Here is a 22257-nt window from a genome sequence, read left to right as displayed (position 1 = left end):
GCTGCCACATCGACATCAGCTATGTAGAAATTTCAGCTTTGTTCACAGTACTCTGGTTAAGTCTAGAACCATACCTAACGTCTTTATATACTACCAGGAATTTGGAAACAGGTCCAGCGATGTTTATCAAAACATGCAAATATAAGTGGAAACCCAGTATGTAAGGCAAAAACAGAGTTTGTAGATCCAGATGCATCATTCAGGTCCTGTGTCAGGGCTTTGCCAGAGTTTTTCCTTTTTTTAAGGGAAATTTCTAAGTAGATAGATTTTTAGGCCGTCTTCTTTTGTCCTTCACTTGTCAAGTTTCCTCAGATTTTTTAAGGACACCCTGCACGCCATGCTGAAATATGCAGTGTTTCAGCTTGTAGCTCTTTGGGAATCACCTTGTTGGGGCTGAAATATATTTTTGTTATCTTTGGCATTTTTGATTGATGTAACAAAAGAAGTGGGAACAAATCATCTGTCTGCCACAAGATGCCTTTTTTATGGGTCATAGGTCAGTGTTAAGTGATTTAACAGACGATAAACACATTCCACTGAAAATGGACTGGACGGAAAATGAGTGAAAAAGAAAAAAATTTTAAGGGCCTTCAGAAAGTCTGGAGAACTATTGCTCAAGAGGGGTGACTCAAACCTTTCACCAGAGTTGTTGTCTCCAACAAAAACAAGACCTCATTGGGCAATAGCGGTGACTGGTTGCCTAAAAACTCTATTTTTGAAGCTTCTCGGAAACCATGTCATGAAAATATCAAACTATAATTCTTTCTTTTACAAAATTGACTTACCTGAGCCAGGTCAATCTCATTCAGCATCACCAGACTGGTACATCCGTAGTCGTATACTAGACGCCAAAAGTCTTTGACAGTGTTGGGCAATGGATGCTGCGTAACAATGAATGCAGCAGGCTGTCTGTAGCTCTGCAGAGAAGAGACAACAAAACTGATGAGAGTCTTTCATTGTAAAGGAGGAGTCACAGCAGTATGAGAAAACTTCCAATTAGATATCTTTATTATTGTATCTATTGTAGAACGTCTCTCTTGTTCTCTCTCATTTACACACACTCAAACACAGAAATTAAGCACAAACAGCAGTGGGGCACAATTTGTGGGAGAGGAAGCATACTAAATAGATGATGGTTCAGATGATCATGCAGCAGGACCTAACTGTGAGGGTGGGGAGCATGCAGATACATTTAGGCTACAAAATTTTTTTTTGATGGGTTCAGTTAATTGTGTTCCATTAGTTCAAGAAGGATAAGTCTTAACAGATCCGAAAAAATGCATCTACAGCCAAGTATTAAAACATAAAATTTAAGTTTAAATTGGCATAATGTAAACTGATTCCAACTCATCATGAATGAAAATGTGTAGCCAGATACGTGACGAGGTGTGAATGACTTTAGTGAGTGAGGCATTGTAATCATGATGAGAATCTAGTGTCAGGGTAAGGTAAGGGACTAAAATGGCTTGGTTAACATGAAACTGGTGGCAGAACAACACTGAAGCCATGAAACAAATCCAGTACTGGAGATTTGAAGTAAAACTCCATTACCTGGAACTCTTCTGACAGCTTGGTTAGAGAGAGGCCAGAGGTAAGTGACTAAACGTTAAATGTAAACTCCTAAAACCCAACTGAGTTATAGAAACTTTACAGCAACTTGAGTATTTTGTCCTCCAACAGTTTTGGTTGAAGAAAAGCCAGGTTTCTTTAAACACCATGTATATGTTACACTTTCAAACATACTATGAAACTACCCATGTACCATATACCCACCCCTTTGTTTCTTTTCCTGCCTCTCTGTTTATTTTTGACAGAACTTCTAATAAACATCAACTTCTACTTCTGATATTGTAACATTACCTTAACATTTCTATCTATTAAGTTACTTTGCTTTTCAACTCGTGGTACACTGGCAACACATTGGTACCGTGTCAACTGTCGCCAATGTAAGCAATGTTTGGGTGGAGGCCAGAGAAGCTAGTGGTCTTTTCAGAACCTGGATTTGTCTCTAGCCTTCTGCTGCTAAAACCACAAACACAGCATCACACAAACAGGGAGGGGTCTATGTGTGTATATCAGTTCTACACATGTGCAGGTGGTCTTTCTTAATTCTGTACTCTCTTAAAAAGCCTGTATCATTTTCAACAAACACAGTTTGGGACAACAGACATAATTTTTGGTTTATTGTGATTTTTTTCACATTTTGTGTTAAAAGCAACACATCTGCTGCTCTAAAAAAGTATTTACATTTGTGTTCTTTAAAAGAGGGGATGTCCCAAGCTACTATTGCTTGTTGTGTTGAAAATAACACAACCTTATTGTATGTGTACTAAACTTGTTACAGACTTACATCCATCAAAGCAGCATTGATGTAATTGCTGCTTTCTCCATCTATTGTAATGAGGAAGGGGAGGCATCTGTCAGGAGGAAGGCCATCCATAAAGCGGTTCTTATCTTGGTTTCTAGGCAACAGTGCAATGCTGCAGTCTTCTGGCTGAGGCTGGGGAGTCACTGAGTTTAACGTCTGGACGCAGAGAGAGAGAAACATTTAAAGTTGACTGATATTGTTGACCTACAGTAGGACACGAATGAACAAAATCTGAAAATCATGTTCATAAACACAAGAACTGGTGTCTCTGCACTTAAAAGCCTGCTGTCAAGTCTAAAGATGCACTATGGAGAAACGAGTGGACCCCAGTTTTAGATGTCTGTTGTCAGTAAACAAGATAAGAAATAAGGTAATCTTGGTAATTACACAATACTGGACATGAAATCTACAAAAAGGCTTTAAATACTGTTTAAAGGGAAAAGAAATTAGATCTTAAAGATACATTTTTGCAAAAACACTTCTGAATTTATCTGAACAGATTAAATTGTCTTGAAGATTTAGTCACTGAATTGTTTTTTGCGGCCTGTAACAAAAGAGTAAAGTAACATTTTATCTAGACGAAAGACCCGAAAGGGAGTCAGAAAGAAATTATTTTACAAAAATGGGGCTGCTTTGAAAATAAATGGAAACCATTTACGTTCTCATCCAGAAGCTGAACATCTTTTGTGTTTTTAACAGACTGAGCAAATATATGAACATCCTCACAAGCGTCAAAACTACATGGTAGGAAAACAAGAGATTAAAATAAACCATTCTGTTGGGAAAAGCATGGCTCTTCCCTGTGTGTCGGTAAACAACGTTAAAGACAACATAGAGCGTTCCTGACAAAGTTAATTAGCATATTATAAGAAGGAAATGAGAATGCGTTGGAACAGCAGGTAAACAACAGACTGCCTTAAATTAACGACGACCCTGGAATATGTTTCTCTTGAAGAAATGAGAAATACACATGTTAAATCCACACTGTAAAAAGTTACAAGACATAACTTGAAGGGACTGATTATAAAGTAAAAAGCATCAAATTTACCTGGAACTCATCCTTCAGATGTGACGAGTTGGTCTGGGAATCGATGCGGATCAGCTCATAAAAAGCTGCTTTGAACTCACAGACTGGTATGGCTGTTTCTCCACATAGACAAGCCTCTAATATGGCATCATGGATGAATATGTACTGCTCCTGTATATGATTCAAAGCACAAATATTATGACACACATTTCAACCTCTCATAGATAAAGCTCTTGCAAAAAAGAAAACACAACTTGCCACGAAGATAACACAAACGCTGAAATGAAAGTGAGTATGCAGATGCTGTGAGGACTCATGGGAGATGGAGGCATGGATGACATGGGATGATGATTCGGCTAGGTTTTCTTCACTTATGAGTCAGTCTGAACAGAAAATTGTATCTGAATTTTTTAAGCAAATGACGGAAGCTTGAGTTGCTTGAAAAGAGAGGCAGCGATGGCTGCTTTGGTGAATGATGAATGCTACACTGTCACAGACTGATACTGATGAAATCTTGAGGAGATGTGTATTTACTTTGTGAAAGTTCTGAACATGAACATATCACAGACACGAATAATCCATGGGGGAATGTCATCTGTTTCAGTTTCTAACAAGTCTCTGATGCTTGCAGAGACAATGAAGAAGTCAGCCTCCCGAGAAGAATAAATATTTTACCGCTTAAATCTGTTTGACACAAGCAATGCAAAACGAACGTGCTGTCTCCTTTGACTGTGATTTTTACGGAACACCAGAGTTTTGGTTATGAATGAAGTGAGGTGATATTGTCATGAATGAATGCAAGACAGATGACTACATATAGTATTGTCATCTCAGCCTACACCATGCTGATGAGTCTGAAGGTGAGGGTTTACTCTCTCTATTGTAAGATGAAGATGCAGATGGAGGATGGTTGATGCAGTCACCTCAGTCTGTACCATGTTGATCCTCCTGGAGCGAAGAGCCTTTACGCAGTTGTAGATGTCGACCACTCCCTCTCTCTCTGCCATGTCCAACATGATGTCAATAACTATGAAACAGCCTGTGCGCCCTGCCCCAGCACTGCAAAGAGGAAGACAGAGAAATGCAAGTTTTACAAATCGTTCTTCATGTCTATAATGTAGCAGGAAAACGATATTTATGACTTAACACAATCTCGTATGGTATAAAAAGATCTAGATTTATATTTGTACCTGCAGTGGACCACAATCGGCCCAGCAGAAGGTGGATTGGAGATTTTAACTCTTCGGATGAAAGACAGAAGTCCGGTGGCGTGATATGGAACTCCGTGATCGGGCCAGCCTGTGAAGTGGAACTGCTTCACTTCTCGCACCTCGTTGAAACCACGCTGAATAAAGATAAACAACATCTTTAAGTAATACTTCATGAAAGATATAAAAGATCCCATTCTAATTTCATTCTGAGAAACCGAACATTTGAATGGAAATGAAGAATTCTGTTTTCAAAGTTTTCAAAGGTTGTTTTCAAACAATGCTTTCAGAAGGCTTTTCAATGGGCTCCTTAGGTCTAAAACATTTGAAATGATTTTACATGCTAAACAGATTAGACAAGCAGAAATCAAATCATAATAACGAGAGATGAAACTAAAGGTAGCTAAAATACCACTCACCCTTTCCAGAGTAAATGTGCGAACCACATATTCAGCGAGAGGTTCAACCTCCACAAAGGTCACCTTGAAGTCTCCGTAAACCTCAGCATCATCTGGCCAATACTTATAGCACTTGACCTGGTAACACAAAAGTCCAGAGTGAGCCACAGCAAATTATTAAAGATTTGAATCAAGTCCCAAATAAAGCATTTTATCAGGAAAAAAATAATAATTCAACAGATGAATCTTGCACAGTGCTACTAATTTTAATTTATATGTAAATAAAAAAAGAGCAACTTACCCTTCCGACCTCCACCAGATTGGTTACCATGACGATGCAGGCTGACTGCTCCTGCCACACCATCCTCCAGAAATCATACACCGTCTCGTGAACAGGACCTGCACACAGACACAGTACTTCCTTGAATTTTACTATTACTATGAGTATGATTACTCTGTGTTCTTCCTGAAAAACAGCACTAATGAAGCTTGAACATTTAGCAGGCGTCTGACAGTGTCGTTATAACTTACCCTGGGTAGCAATGTAGTGACTTGGTCTCTGGTATCCCTGAAAATACAACATCACAGTCATTATTCACTAAAAATGTATGTATATTTTTACACGCCTTGCCATAATAACTACTGTTATTATGCTTTCACCTGTAATAACGGAAACATTATTTTGACAGTATAATTAATCATTATTACCCTTTCTGGGTGAAATAATGGTTGTACTTTTGCTGTATTCAATATAAAATTTAGAAAGTTGGTTATTTCATCACAGCGATATCCTCTGAAAGAATTTTACACTTAACACTAGAACCTGATGCCACCTCCATATGTTTTCATAGCACTGCACACACCTGACAATATCATGACAACCACTAATTAGGCTTTTCAGATGACATCGGGGACTATGCATAAAATAAATATATAATATCACATTCATAACACAGTGAAATCCAAGGAAGAATGACAAGAAGGCAAGATGAAGTGAAATCTTTCATGCAGCGGCGGCCCCAGCAACTCATGGATGTGCATCTTCATTTGATGCAAATAAGGACAGCAGTATGAAGAAATGTGTGGATGAACTGGTGTAAAGGTTGAGGGGCGTGAATGAAAGAATCCACAGTGATACTTACATCCCTGTACAGCCAAATCTACAGCCCAAGCCACAGGCAGAAAGAACAAGTGGAAGAAAGAAAGAAAGCACAACAATGTCATTGAGTGTCAATCAGAAAAAAGAAAAGCTGCATTGAGATAATGGGAGATTGACCAAAACATGCAGAAAAAAAGTGATCTAAAACTCCAAATTAGATGGATAGAAGGGACTCTTCCTGATGGCTGCTCCAGCTTTCTGGATGTGAAGGCTGTGACAGCTGTATTAGTCGCACTGGATGAGGGAGTGTCCACTCTATTCATTCTAATTTTAGCTTCATGTGAGTGGTAGCATGCATGTTATAGTTTAATTGACAGTAAATTATGTTACAGAAACAGATGCTGTTAGCATATTAGCATTACAAAAGCATGATGTGAGTGACTAACATGCAGATGTTAGAGGAGAGTGGAGAGGTGTAACAACAAGAAATGATGAGTAAATGGAGATCATGAAGGACTGAGAAGTAAATGGAGACACAGATGATGTAAAATGAAGTGTATTTAGAGAAGATACAAAGATTGAGAATGACTAGTTAAAAGATGAACAGGTCGATGTGACAGGTAGTAAATGCCTTTTTGGCTGATATTTATTGCCAAGTATGTAGAAGGACCCCGCCCTTGGTTAGTTTAGCATAAAACAAAGAAATTGGAAAAAACAAAGCCTGGCTCTGTCCGGTGGTCTTAAAAACTCTGGTTAAGCACCACTAAAATCTATTGAGTAACATATTAAATCTTGTTATTCAAAATGAACCAAAAAGTCAACGTGCAAGAGATTACAAGTGTCCTGCATATATTTCCTTTCAATCTCTTGCATTTCTGCACTAATAAATAAGTCTAACAAATCCAAACAATGGCAATAAAATCTGCTGATGTTCTGAATGAGGTAATTACTGTAAGACGGATGGATGAATTGATCTGGAAGGAAGACAGTACGGCTGACACCTGAGAAAGACACATGAACTGTGCACATAATGTGTTTTGGGCGTGGCTGGATGCATAAAATGGTTTAATGGGTGACTGGTAGACGCAATAAAGGTATAGAGGCCTGACATACGAGCGAGGGAGTGTGGTTTCGTTGGTTTCGTTGGGAGCCAATAGTAGCATTCGATGCGTTTCCACTTACATCGATGTAGTTGGCGTTGATGTAGTCGGAGGATGGGTCGTCCTCGATGGGCTGCAGAATAACCCTTGAATGATCATCTGAAGAAAGAGAATGGAAACAGTGTTGACAAGGCAACAGAAAGAGGCCGGGGGGACAAATTGTTTTTAGGTTAAAAAAGGCAATGTTCGGGTAAAAAATGTTCACTGTCCTAAAATGAATCATGCAAACACACGAAAACACACTTTCTTGAGAGATTTAAAGTGGTGGTGGTCATATTAGGGTAGAGTAAGCAGGTTTTTAAATGGAAAAAACATGAAGCATGAATCCAAATAAGCAGAATTTCAATCAAAATTTGATGGCTGTTTATTAATAAAAAATATATATACCAATGTAGTTCAAATTATAGTAATTAAAGCTAAAGAAGATGAAATTACTTTTTTTATTTCATAGAAAACCAACAGATTCCGATGCAGCATAACTGAGACTCTTGTCTTGAATAGTGGGCTCGGAGATAATTTTAGTAATTTTTACTAAATTTTGGATAAATCTGGCTAAACTAAAAAAAGAATTATATTATTCAGAAGTTTTTACCCAGTGACTCTGGAGCAACGTCTAACAAATTTCAATGAGCCTAAATTACAGTCCCTGGGTTTTATTTGGCCTTAGTCTTGATTTTATACCTTTAATACCCTTTAAGTCTGTGGTTTGTGAACTTAATTCTGCTCCTTTCATATGCAGAATGCTTTTACCACTTAGACTTGCTATTTATATTAAATTTCTTCCCCCTGTAACGCACTTTGTTTTTAACTTGTATTTTTAAAAGTAGTGATAAACGTTGCCGGCTTACATGCTATTATGTTCCCGTAGCGGTTTTTGGTACGGTTCTGCTCTTTCTTGGCCACATCCCAGGAGGCCGACTGGCCCTCGAAGAAGCTCTGTATCACCAACAATAGAGAAAAATCATAGAAAAGAAAAATTAAACGTCACAAATCCTTGAAAACAAATCTACAGAATGATAACTCTGGGCAGATAGAAGCACTTTAATGCTGTTTTTTTTTCATCAGTACATGAGGAATGGATGATTATTATTAAGATACTAATAATCGCAGCTCTTGGACTGATTAAGGCAGAATGTAGCCTCGAATTAAGAAGCAATTCATCCATAATAGTAATTTTATCATTTTAACGTGAAGCCAAAACATCATCACTGACTTTCAGAATATTATGTTATTGTTGTTATCTTGAAATCTTGCTACGCAGGATCAAAAACATTCCTGCAAAGCTTATAATTAGGGTTATTACATCTGAATCCCTACTACTACATTAAAGATAACTGCTACTGGCTTTACACTTGTTGTGTTTGATCCTGTAACCAACCAAGTTACTGATATTAGCATTCTCACTTCATATTCCTCCTTGAAGCCGTAGCTGTCAGATGTTTTCATGAGGTTGATGTGCTGCAGGAGGTCAGCCACTCTGATAGCAGGATGCAGCTGTCCTGTCTGATAAGGAGACTCAGTTCCTTCGCAGTGATAGCGAGGAACATCCAGAAGCCGACTGTTCTCTGCTGCAGAGGCACTGTGGTTCTCATCTATTAGAGGAGTCAAAATTAGATTAGGTTAGTTGTTAATTTATCGAATACATTACTTCTTTGTTTGCTCATTTTTATAATAATTTCACTTAATGATCTCCTAAAATAGACACAAAATAGTGTCTAGCATTAAGAATGATTCAGTAAAAAGTCTAAAGCTTTGTAAAGTAAGCTATATAATGTCCACATGTAGATTTGTACTCTACAAAAAACAGTCCTTTGGAAAGGTAAATGCACACAAGGGACATACGCAAAGGCAAACAACATCCTTCCAAACCTTATTATAATATATTTCTCTGATATTACCACAACAAAATACCACAGAATCCTCAAACCAAACAAAACCCTGGTAAGTTGGTTTTCTCTTCATACTCACCAGTGATTGGAACTACAAGTTATTGCAGCATAAAAAGAAAAAAAGCAACAAGGTTCAGTCAGAGTCCAAGATCAGTGTGTTTGGCAGTGAGATTCTCTAAATAGATATATATTTATATTTAAAAATACCTCATGGGATAAAACACAAAGGATGAAACAGAAAAATGAAGCATGACCAAAAAAAGGATCCTTAAAAGAATGATAATGAATAACATTAACATGGGTCACTCGTATTCAAAGCAACCTAAAACATAAAAGAGCAGGAGAGTAAATGAAAAGACTTCACTACTGTATACTGGAGCACTAGTGCAGTGCCATCTAGTGGCATTATACAGCATGAATGATTTGTTTCATTCTATTTCTTTTAAACCCACTGTAAGGAGTTTTTTACTACTACTTTTACGACTTTCAAACATATTTGAACATCCAAAACTACATAAGTCTGACTAAAAAAATATGTATCTCAAACCAAAAATGAACAATAATCCATTATGTAGTGCAGAAAGGTTAAGGTTTAATAAGCACTTTTAAGTCTATAATGTAGTAATTTGTGGATTTTGGAAGTTTCTGTATTTTATGAGCCACTTCAATAGAAGGTAATGAAGTTTTTGCAAAGATCTGGTGGTGAACTTTTCTGTGCTGTGTGAATCATATGCGTCTGTAATATACAGACTCACAGGTTGTATCATGAAGTAGCTAAAGGTTGCAGCACAACCGACTGATTTGATCTTCACAACTGCTAATTAACTGACACTGTTTATTTCATCCAACTGATGCTTTTCTCTGCTCTGAGGACATGTTAGTTCATTACTGATTGTTAAAGGTTTGTTAAGCCCTCATCAGGCCAATTAACAGTAAACTTGACCCGACACTGCTTCTTAATTTGCTACTTCCTGCTACTCCTTACCCCTCTGTGAAGTGATTGGCTAAGACAGATTGTAACTGCAGCCTTCACTCCACATTAGAGGCCGTGGAACAGTTAATTAACGCAACTTGGTGGCGTTGTGGTGGTGGAGCCCTAAAGGGTATGTTAGAGCTCCACATCATGCAGCAGTGTCAACACAACACTAAACTAAAGTTAAACATCTAAGTTGGTCAAAGCTGCAGCTTTCATGATTCAGTCGCTCAGACAGGGGAATCAGCACCAAAACAAGGATGGGAAAGAACAGATGGTGGATACTCAAGCAGACTTCTAGATCCTCACAACATGAACATTTTGTTCAGTGTTGCCACAGATTTAATCTACAGTCATTTTTTGATGGCGATGTGACACATTTTCTTCCTCTTCATAAGCCTTAATTTTCAGTTATTTTTTGGACAGAAAATGGCATGTCTCATAACAAGTTAAAACTGGGGAAATAATGAGATCTCCAAGGGAGAAAGATGGTAATCACTGTGAATATCAATAACTCTCAGTAGGAAACAGAAAACATGGCTGGAAGTGGGATCGATTGAACAACACTGGATGAATGATGAAGTGCTGGCCTGCTGGAGTTTCTAATACCACATGAGCTGGGGACACGAGTGAAAACATTTAAACAGTGATCGCACGTTTTGTTGTTCACTGGTAAGTTTAAATTTTCTTTGACATTTTTGGATACTATAAAAGAACTTAGTTAGACATCTAACAATGTCTAACAGAAACAATGCAAAAATACAGAATTGAAAAGATAAACCCAATCTATCAACTACACCGTGTCTTAGTTAAAAGGACATTTCAGACATTAAACTATGTAATGGAGACTTTATGTTCATCAACCAGAATTATGGACAATTTTCCTTAAAACTGGGGATCTATGCAGTGGCGCACAGTGATATACAGGCCAGGGCAACTAGCACATCTGATGAAGATGGGTGATCACTACAGGGTGTCTTTATGATAAATGTGACATATCCAACAATGCCATTAGTCTCACCTAACACAGCAGTAGGAACCAGGGGATCATTGGGCACTGCAGGAGGAAACACGGTGAGGAAATAATTCTAAAATTATCATTTTGTCAAACATCATATCTATTATTTTGTTAAACAGCATTTTTTGACATGCATAGGAAGTAAAATATGCAAGGAAATATTAATCTCTCCACTCTTTTACAGTAACCTAAATTCATTTGACATTTTCACACTGAACCATAAGCTGTTATTTCTAGGAGCTATAGTCTACTGACAGAACATTAAAGGGATAATCCGGAGTAAAATGCACTTTAGATCAATTTACGGGATGTTAGGAGTACATACCGTGGTGAAGTTGGTTTGATATTGAATATTCGACAGATATTCACAATAAGGAAATAAGGTGTCTTTTTCTTCAAACCAATATCAAACCAACTTCACTACGGTCTGTAGCGGCAGCTGCAGCAGACACATTTTCGGAAAGGTACTGGCTTGATTAAATTCATTCTGGACTCTATATCCGACCACATGAAGACCTCGGGACACTTCGGTTTGGCTTTAGGGACCCTCTACTCACTACCACGTAAGTGTTATGTTGTTTGGAGCTGTAGAAGAGGTATAAAAATAGCGTTTTGTAGCGGTGACGTGATTTGCCCCATTCACTTCCAGGCTAACGACTTTTGGCTAAAAACGTAGTGCTGGGCGGTATACCGGTTCACACCGAATACCGGTTTATAATTTCGTTATGATATGAATTTTTAATATACCGCCATACCGGTGTATTTGATTACACAACGGGGGGAACGCTGCGTCGCGCGACATTGTTTGAGACGGGACCCTTTTCAGTGTTGCGCTTCTAAACACGCATGTTTACTGTCTATTTTTAACGATATTTAAAAAATACTGGTATTGTTAAGCTGCATTTCCTTTCCCTGCTCTCCCTCCGTCTCTGTCAGTCATGCGTCTCTCTCACATAGCCTACTCACACACACACAGCCCCTCCCCTCCGTGCACACCGCGTCTGTCTCCATCAGCGAGATCATCCCTGGGAAGCATGGAAGCTTGCTAGCTTCAGCGCCGCGTTAGATTAGCTCCCATTTAAAAAGTCCTATAAAAATATTTAATATTTTTAATACAATGTTGTCCCGTCCCGACCCGACCCATAGCAAACAAGCGATTACGCCTTCTTTATAAAGTTAACTAGTCGCAAGTTTGCCGTAAAAAAAAAAATTTAGTTGGGTTGTCGAGGTCAAAACACTATCAGCTGTGAATCAAATAAAGTAGGTTTTTTAAACTCTTACACTGAATGTTTGCTGCTTCAATCCAGAAGAGTATTGAAAAATATTTTCCGCGATTGAAAAAGAGACGTGTTGAGGATGAGGAGCAGCCTGAACCGGAGGTATCAGTCTGAAACAGCTGAACAGTCCGACCAGTGTAATTAGCTATGTTATTAATTTGTTTACAATGAAGATGATAATATTAATACAATAAAGTTCTGTGTGACCAATTATTAACAAAGGAATTATTTTGAAGAATTTTTATTTTAATTTTTAATTCTGTTCTCAATCTGTAGAAAATGCTGTGAACACCTAATTATGCATGAAAAAAAATACCGTGATATACCGTGAAACCGTGATACCATGAAAAAAATACCGTGATATGTATTTTTGGTCATACCACCCAGCACTATAAAAACGGTCAAATCGAAACTCTCAAAACACATCCGAATGACATGATTTTGATGTCAACTCAACGTATGTACTCCCAACATCCCGTAAATTGATCTAAAGTGCATTTTACTCCGGATTATCCCTTTAAGAATTCATGTCAACTTTTTAGTTAAAGTTAAAAAAAAAAAAGGATTTATTTTCTTTTGGCCTAGATATAACTTCAGATTCAGTCAAAGTTGTATGATTTTTTCACTATACAATGTACAATATTTTACACATTCATATTACCAACTAATTTCCTTGTTTAAAACAAAAACTGAGAGTGAAAATAATGGTTAGCTGTGGGCTCTAAATTGTAAACCTTGCTTTGCCTTAACAGTATGAATAGAAGAGAAAACTATCAAATGTGTTAAAACAGAAATACAATTTTAAGCTTTGATCCTCAACAATGAATTTTACTTGAGTTTAAGAACCTACATCTGTTGTTGTAGTTGTGAGAGTCCATAAATGTCACAGCCATGGGGTCTTCTCCGTGCAGAGTGCTCTGGTCAGCATAGCTGCGGTCCATTGCATTTACCATGTGTGTCATTTCTTGCCTTGTTGTTCCAATGGCATCTTTACGTTTTTTAGCCAGTTTCCTGTTAGGAGCAGAGAAAGATACAGTCAGGCATCATACTATGAAATACACAAACCTCAAGGAGCCTGCAGACCTCAGTCTTACAAAGAACAGTTGTTTTTTATTTTTTAAGATCCCAAATTAGCAAATCAGAGAAAGTTAGGATGGAATGGGGAATGCAAACATTAAAAAAAAAATACAAAAAACTGTTTTTTAATAATTTAGTTCTATTTTATATATTCATATTTTGTCTCATCAGCTCAGATAACTTTCTAATACTTGCAAAGCATCTTCAGAGCATCTTCATGCAAACACATACAGAAGTGTTTGCATGAAGAAGAAGACACAGTAACACCTAAAATGCATCATCATATGGTATCCTCAATGCCTCAATTAAGTGTTGTGCGAAGGAATGGCAAAACTACAAAGTGTAAAAGTGAATGTACTACTTACTGAATTGATTTGTTCTTTTTTCTTTTGTTGCATTTTCCATATCGTTCAAACCTTTTCTGATTTGGGGTGGCATGAAAGACATGGGCTTTCTTTGACTGGGGCTACTGGCTACTGACTGAAGATGGAGAGGTCATAGCCATCAAATAGGAAAAATTTGAAAAGAAGAGAAAACATAGAAAACAAAAGAAAGAGAGGAAAGAAAGAGGAGAAAGCAAGCAAGGAATGTAGGCAGCATATAACAGGCTCGCATAGAGAAGTACAGGGAGAGAGCATCTCATCATAATTAAGGGAAAAAAGCTTTTTGACCAGCAGGTAGAAAGGGCAATAACTGTTAACAGCTTTGATGTTATAAAGCTGTCCGATGAAAATTCTGAATGTTTCTTCAAATTCTTTTGTAAGTTATCTGAAACTCTGTTTCCATAGTTTAATTATACATTATTTATATATAAATAATATCACAAGACTAAAAACAGTAAAGCATATTTCCATGAAGCTAAAAAAAAAAGAAAAAAAGAAATGCAGATAAATTAAGTATTTGGTTTTCATCTAACAGCAAAGATGCGTGTAAGATCCCGTTAAAGCAAGGTCGGGCGAAAAGGACAAAAAACAACTTTTTTTTTTGAGGGAAGACACGTTTGAATCTAAACATTAAGGTATTGTTTTCAAGTTTAACTCTAAGTGGGGTTTAATCTCTACATACTGCAGGGAAAATAATATTAAAGAGACTTTATTTGTTGAGCATGACAGCGCATGCAGGAACATTGTGTACCCAGAGCCATAGATGTGCATCAGTCAAAACAACAGCTCTACCAGTGAGCAGACCATGTGTTAATTACTCACTTAAGTACACTTTGAGCCCCAAAACATACCTGCAACACAAAAAGGCTGCAGCTGGTAGTGACGACTTCCAGTGCGTTGTGATAATAAAGTAATCTATTTGTAATTGTTGTCCAACTGATACAACACACAGCTCTGACTTCTTCCCACTGAACAGACAGAAAGCATGCTGCTTGTGTATTTTCTGACCTTTTTTTAAATCAACTCCACTACATTTGAGGGAGTGAGAAGAAATATTAGAGACGGAGAGTTGGGAAGCTGAGACCGAGTGAAGAATGGATCTCTGATTGAGTTATTTAAAGTAGTTGTTTTCTAGGGAATGAATACTGAAATAAAGATTTGAATGGATTTTGTGTAATATATGTTCATTAAACCTATTCATTAAAATGGTTTCTGTTTGCCAAAACAGCTTGCTATTCTCCAATTTATAAACAACAAATCTTAAAACATGAAAACTGCCTCTCCAGTAAAAAGTTGTAAGGGTAGTTTCATGAATTATGCCAGACGAACTGATCAACATGACGGTCCATAATTGGGTCAAACGAGAAAATGTAGGTAAAAAACATCTAAAAACGTTCAGTCTGTTTTTTTAGTCAGTATTGCAATAAAAGATCTCATGTATTTTTTAAGGCAGTGCAAATTATTGATTCCAGATCCATTTTGGTCACAGCCAGTGACAAACAATAATGAGAATTGTGAAGAGCCCACAATAGAAGAAAAACCACCGTAAGAACTACCGACACAAAATCAAAGTCCCAAAAAGGAGTGCAACTTGCTCAGATCCCCAACAGGAGAGCGGAGTTTTACCATGATACCTGTGACTTGATGGGCGGATGGATGATCACATGACTACATGCACACAAAGAGCTACAAGTCACAAGTGCAGCATTCTTTTTTCAAATAACACGCTTAGGCCAGCATTGTCCCACTTTGGCCTGCTTTGTTCTGGTTAGTGGCCCACTTTGGCCTTCATAAGCCTGCTTCAGAGCAACTTTGGAGCATGTAGAAGACACCGGGCTGAGGTCAGTTCACTATCAGTTCAGTCCTTTTAATAAATTCTGGCATTGCAAATGATCCAGCATTCATTTATTTGCTATTATTCTTTAACTGGCAAACATCAACATTCTCTTGCTAAATTCCATTTTTTAACAGCTGAAAGTTTTCAAAATATGAAAACAACTAACACCCTTAACTGACTGATATGAAAGCAAACTGAACCCTGGCAAGGCGTCAATGAGGATGGCTTTGGCTGGTTGGTCAGAGCTGAGAATGTGTTTTGTCTTGAAAAAAGTATACTGCATCTTTAAAAATAACAAAAACTAGCCACTAGTAATTCTCCCAATAAGATAACAGCAGCTGGGTGAGCTGGTTGTTGATTGGTTGTTTACTTACAGGTAATAAGAGTATGAATAGTAGGTCCTCCTGGGGTTGTGAGCCAATCAGAAAGCAAAGAATGAGACAAAAGGGAATAGGCAAATTAGGACAATACTGTCCTGTCTCAACCAGTAACAACAGAAACAGAAGAAACACCCTTTGATTGCTAAAACTGGCGATTCATGCAGGGGGGTTGCCATAACAGCGTTGGGCCCTATTTCTTAAAAAAAGAAGAAGTAAAAAAAAGTAAAAAAAGTTTAATGCTACAAAAACACTAAAAACAAGCTATGAATACCAACTACTAGAATAAAAGCTAACTATCAATATCAACCTATCGACATGCAGCCTTTCTTTTCTTAATTTCTTAAAGTGCCATTTAAGAATATTCATACATTATTTTAAAGTGACATTAACTGTAACTTGATGGCCCTGATTAGAGATTTAGCCAAAATCAGCTAACGACCTTCTTTTTTTGGTAAAAATCAGACTCTTAAAAATGTTTAGTCAAAAACTGATGCAAAGCTATCCAATCTGTAACACCAGGCAGCTCGCTTCCTGTAAAGCAAGCATGATGTCATTGCAATGTCATCATGTCCCACCATTTTAAAGATGCAGTATTGTTCAGTGTAGTAAAGGTTTAATGGCAATGAAGATTGATCTCCCCAGAAACCTTTATGGAACAGAAAACTATTAGGTAACATTTTGTCACGCTCATGAGGATGACATAAAGTCACAGATCTTCTCATATCATTCAAAACGTTTCTATGCAACATCACCTTTCAAAGTTGTGATCCAAAACAGGTCAAGCTTGATACGAATGTGTCAGTCTCAAAACAAACTGAAACGAAGGATGCTGATACACAATCTTCTTTCCCAGATTATGCAGATTAAATATCACAGCCATCGTGAGCTGTGTTCCAGCAAAATCCCACATATTGTCACAAGTAAAAACATGAAGTGAAAAATGTTAATGTGACCTACAATATGTCATTCCAATAAAAAATACATAAATAACACATTGAAATTATCTGTCCAAGCTGTTAAAATGTGCTTAAAAACTGCTTTCTATAAATTTTGACTTGATATATTCTTAATTTACAGGAACACACATTACTGTACATGGCCGTCCTTTACGTTCAGCCATCTTTTAAATTCATTTTTGTTGTCTAAAGATCAAAGTGATTATTGAGAGTTGAGCCCCAAAGTGGTTACAGTTCGGCTGGAAAACTACACCAGCACCATGCAAAATACACTAGTTCCAGCTTAGGCAAAAATATACTTCAAAATAGAAGTTCTTCCCCTACTTCGAGTGCAGCTCCTCTGGCTATCAGATATAATTACAGTTTCACACCAAAGCTGCATCATGACGGCTGGCTCACATAAATTCATTAAGCAAATTAAAATAGAAATAGGGAGGTCAGGTGCCGCAAGAAGAATGTCATTACGGGCTGAATTTTAATGTCAAATTAGTTTTGATTTACTGAGCGAGATCATGATTGGCTCTAATTGTGGGAATCTATTCCTGGTTGGTCTCTAAAGATTGACAAGTGTTATTTTTGATGTTCAGAGAGAGTGATGCAGAGAAACTCCTGAAAGCTTCATATCTATGTGTATACCAAAATGGTCAATATTGCTGATTGTGTAAATTCCTTAATACTCAGGGACGGGTCAGAGAAAGAATAACATGTTAAAGGCCAGTTATTTGTATACACTCGCACATTCATGCACATGTGATTCAAATATGCATGTGCATATATATATTAAGTATGATGATTTTATTCCATCTCAGGGAACCTCACAGTTACTCGTAAATTGTGATCAATACTACAATATAATATAATAATATAGAAGTTTTCATACAAACAACAGCTGCAAACAAGCAGCTACTTCTACTCACTCATTAAACGTTTGTATACTGTAATACTAGAAATCCTATAACGTATATCTAAAGTTACATTTTTACGATTCTGATGATGTTCATACTCCAACATGTGTTTTCAGATATGGGTCTGTATGTCTGGCATGGGGTCAGGGGTCAAGGCCGTTTGTAAGTTATTAAAGTTGTAAATGAATGATGCTGTACTTGAGCACATATGTGTGTTTCTCAATGGAAGTGGCTGTGAGAAACTGGAAAGCAAAAAAAACCTGTTTTCTGTCATGTTTTAAGGGCATGCAGTAGTCAAACCAATGTATCACAGAAACAGGACTAGTTTGATTTTACTATAATATTCTTGAAAAATACTTAATGAGCCACGGCTCTACAGTTGGATTAAGCGGGTATAGACAACGGATGGATGGATATTCAGCTGCCAAGTAAAACTAGAATTCCCACGCTGTAGCTGTAGTTCAACACCACATGGTGGAGCTCTGCACCAAATTAAAACACTACAGATCCAAGTGTGTTTGGGACACTGAGATTAGCTGAGATAACACTCAATGTTATAATCCTGTAAAATTAAAAGTTTAGAAAAAAACACGTTTACATGTTTAAACTTAACTATATCTCTTCAAAACCATTTCATGTACAACATTTTCCTTGCTCTGCTTTGGCAATATCTCCACTGTAAGCAACTGACCTGAGTTTCATTATTCAGTTTTGTTACTTGAGATCTTTACTTGGGAATCTCTTCCACTCTTCATTGCAGTCATTCATCTCTTTTGATTTAAAAAATGTCATATAAAATGAAAAATCTCAGATTTTTCCATTAAACCTAAAAAGTGTAAGGCATGAGTTTCTAAATATCAAAACTGTATTTTTACCATGCATTTAAAAAAAAACCACTTTGGAGTCTTACAAAGAGAAAACTGGTTCTGAGGGGAGATCAATATTTATGGTGGATGGATGGAAGATGGTGTTACTAACACAAAACAATGGATTTGGGAGCACATTTGTGTCTGTATGTTCTTGCATCTGCATGCGTGTTGCTGTGTACATCGAATTCATTGTTTCATGTTTGCCATCTCAAATAAACTCTCCATCAGAGCTGCTTCAGAGGGTTCAGTTAGGGAGCTGCCACTCACCTCTTCTTGACCAACAGGATGGCTACCAGCACCAGGAGTATAAAAACAAGAACACCAGCACTAATTCCAGCAATTTTCACCACACGATCTGTCTGTTTGGCAGGGTCAGGGATGACTTCAGGCTCCTCCGTAGCACCTATGAATAATGAAGACGAAACAACAGTAATTACTGAAAATGAAACAGCAAAAGCTAAAATGCAGCGTCCTTCAAGAACATGTTTATTTTCTTACGTAGGAATTTGCAATCTTTGTTGAAAGCTGGAAGGATAAGCAACATAAAAAAGGTAATCTCAAATTGTAGGGGAACATTTTTTTAATCAAAATATGTAAAAAGCATATTCTTAATCATTTGTGTTGTCCATTTTAATGTTTTTGTTTATTTAGTGTAAAATTAATGATTTACTTAAAAAATCAGCTTTTAAGGCCTATTCATGTGTCTAAAATATTCTTCAGCAAGTGTAACATAGTTAAATAATGTTGAATCTTGACACTGTTTACTATTTACAAAATCAACATGTCAAAATGCTGGCAAAATAGGTTATTTCATAGCTTAATGAATTATGTTTGATTTCTCTGAAGATGCTTTTACATCAGAAAACTTAGGAGCATGACATGGAAGCAAATGCAGATGAGCCACCAAAATAGGAAGCTTTAATCATCACTGCCCTAAAAAACAGGTAAAACTCAATCCTCTAAGAAGTAATTGTAAAAAAAAAAGTCAACCAACTGCCTCCACAAATGTCATTCATAATGGTGACTATCATATTAAAGTATATGCAACTTTGTTAGTAAGTAGTTTCTGCATCAATATGGATGCAGTGTTGCAATGAGAAAAAAAAAAGCTTTTTAAAAAGCTTACCTGCTTACCTAATATCAAAACTATATTTAATGTCCTCATTTTCAATTGAACACCACCAACATATTTTAAAAAATGAAAAGAAATGAAAAGTTGTGTAATACTAGGGAAAATAAAACCAACATCTCTCCATTAAGACTGTTTGGGCAACTAGTTCTGCAATTTTAGGAATAATATTTCTCAACATGAAATTTTAATAACTTTAATCATTTACAGTACACACAGTTAAAGAATTTAGACAATCCAGATAAATGATTGTGATCAAGAGAAAAGGCTGGAAACAAAATCAACAGTCCTGAACTCTGAGCGCTCAGGTGATACTGTATTAATGACAAGGCACAATTCATTCGGGAAAATCCCAGCGCAACCTCAAGAAAACCTCTAAAAACCATTGTCAGTAAACACACAATGTTGAAACATGCAAAAATTGAAGTAAAAATTCTACAATGCCAAAAATAAGAGGTAAAGAACACCCAAAATTGCTGTCTCATGATGAGACAAAACAAACAGAATATTAAAAAGAAGCAAGACAACACAAGCAACTGAGGCCTTTTGCTTTGAAAACTACAGCAAATAGTCTCTAGCCAGTGTTTTAACATGTGATCTGCTGTCTTTGTACTATTTTCAATTAAATTTCGCATTTAACTGATTTGTAAATAACTGTATATAGTTTTTTTTTATTTCATGCAGCGTCACAACCTCTTTGAAGATGGGGTTCTAAAGTTCATAATGTGTCTGAATATCACAGCACAGGAGCTTCATAGTTGACTGAACATAAAGAAAGAAAGAACAATTTGAGAAGAAATTGAGAATCTTAGCTGGAATTCTTTAAACAGAATAAAGATAAAGTGTTATGAGAAAAGCTTCACTAGAAGCTGATGATGTTTTTTTCTGCCCAACGCCATCTTCTACAGCTGGGTCAACAAAGCTAAAAGCATTCATGATCACCACAAATTTACTGAACCAGGTGACTCTGCACACTCACTATCTCTACATCCAACTGCAATTTGTTAGCAAAAACACTTCATGGAAAAAAACAATATAAAAACTTACTGTATGTACAAAAAGTGGGAAATAAATCATTTAACTGTGTGTTTTATGTAGTCTGCAGTTTATTCTTGGTGTCCTCTCTCATTGGGTAGTGCTTTTGAAATGCAATTTGACAGTAGCTGTCAAATGTTTCTACACCTTTGTCCCCATATATTACCTGTAGTCAAATTAATTTATTTTCCTGATGACTTCAGAGAATTGACCGAACTCCCTGACTTTGACTGTTTGTAATATAATTCATCAATGATGTTGCAGGCCGAGTGCACACTTTACAGGAGTTTAGAGCCAGTTCATATGCGACAGGAAGTCAACAGAAAGACAACAGGCATTTTTTTCGGCTCCCAGACTCTATTTAGTGATTTTATTGGGCCAGAATACTTCATTCTGCAATGTAAGAACATTATCATGTATTATGATAATCCACAAAATCCAACTCAAAAACATATGTGAAAAACTCAACATAATGCAATACATCTATAAAACAATAATCCATTTCAATGCTAAATGTCAACAAGATGAAAATAATCCCCCTCTGTAACTGCCTCTGCCTCTTAACTGGTGATCCTATCGTTTATATAAATGCCTCGCTCTTAAAACATGTTATGCAACAACATTACACTAACACTTGGACTTGGTATCTGTAATCATGTTGCTTGTAAAGGAAAAGATAAGCGTTTATCTGTATTTTTATCGTCATAAAATTACCAGAGAAAAGCAAAACAAGCAATTACTCAGCTCACGAATCTAAGCGCCAAATCAACTTATAGTTTTTCTATTATGAGTACATTAAGATTTATTTATCATTAGATTACTAAACCAGGTATATAATACTTACAGGCTGTTTATATGAATCGAAGACCAACCCAAAAATAAAAGCTTAAAAATACAGTGAATACTATGAATGGATGGCCATGTTGATGAGGAAAATGGCTTCAATAAAAACCTTTTGAATTGCCCCTTAAAATCTGCTTAACTTGTTTGATACTGTGGTCAAAGAACACAATGTGTTCCTTTTCACAACTGTGAGGCCAAAAGAGTAGCAGATGACCCGACAACAAAAAGAGAAAAAAATAAAATAAAACAAAACAAAAACACAATAATAACAAAACAGACAATCTTTAAAAGCTCCTCACCCTGACCTCATAATGTCAGCAGTAGCTCTTAATGTCTGTAAAAATGATCCAGGTCAATACACAAACACTCACACTTATCCTCATAACCACACACACAAAACCCTGAGGCAGCAATGACAATACACAA

General features: G+C 36.8%; 1 protein-coding gene across 12 annotated transcripts in view; it reads right to left on the bottom strand.

Moving 5' to 3' along the window:
- Positions 1 to 22257, bottom strand: part of ptprk (protein tyrosine phosphatase receptor type K) — a 108579-nt gene that overhangs the window by 3900 nt on the left and 82422 nt on the right. Inside the window, exons 21-37 of one of the 12 annotated variants that reach the window (XM_075459143.1) lie at positions 19092 to 19227; positions 16089 to 16118; positions 13268 to 13428; positions 11144 to 11179; positions 9229 to 9240; positions 8665 to 8852; positions 8109 to 8208; positions 7214 to 7359; positions 6144 to 6161; positions 5533 to 5569; positions 5303 to 5400; positions 5023 to 5139; positions 4586 to 4740; positions 4319 to 4454; positions 3417 to 3566; positions 2351 to 2524; positions 786 to 917 (exon numbers count right to left, since the gene is read on the bottom strand). In XM_075459143.1, coding sequence (XP_075315258.1) covers positions 786 to 917; positions 2351 to 2524; positions 3417 to 3566; positions 4319 to 4454; positions 4586 to 4740; positions 5023 to 5139; positions 5303 to 5400; positions 5533 to 5569; positions 6144 to 6161; positions 7214 to 7359; positions 8109 to 8208; positions 8665 to 8852; positions 9229 to 9240; positions 11144 to 11179; positions 13268 to 13428; positions 16089 to 16118; positions 19092 to 19227 — 1826 coding nt within the window. The remainder of the gene's footprint in view (positions 1 to 785; positions 918 to 2350; positions 2525 to 3416; positions 3567 to 4318; positions 4455 to 4585; positions 4741 to 5022; positions 5140 to 5302; positions 5401 to 5532; positions 5570 to 6143; positions 6162 to 7213; positions 7360 to 8108; positions 8209 to 8664; positions 8853 to 9228; positions 9241 to 11143; positions 11180 to 13267; positions 13429 to 16088; positions 16119 to 19091; positions 19228 to 22257) is intronic. The other 11 variants (XM_075459144.1, XM_075459145.1, XM_075459146.1 and 8 more) reach the window with 11 other exon arrangements.

Source organism: Odontesthes bonariensis, chromosome 24 (genome assembly GCF_027942865.1).
Source record: "Odontesthes bonariensis isolate fOdoBon6 chromosome 24, fOdoBon6.hap1, whole genome shotgun sequence".
Lineage (NCBI taxonomy): Eukaryota > Metazoa > Chordata > Actinopteri > Atheriniformes > Atherinopsidae > Odontesthes > Odontesthes bonariensis.
Note: the sequence above shows the minus strand (reverse complement) of the source record. Positions and strands in the feature narration are given on the sequence as shown.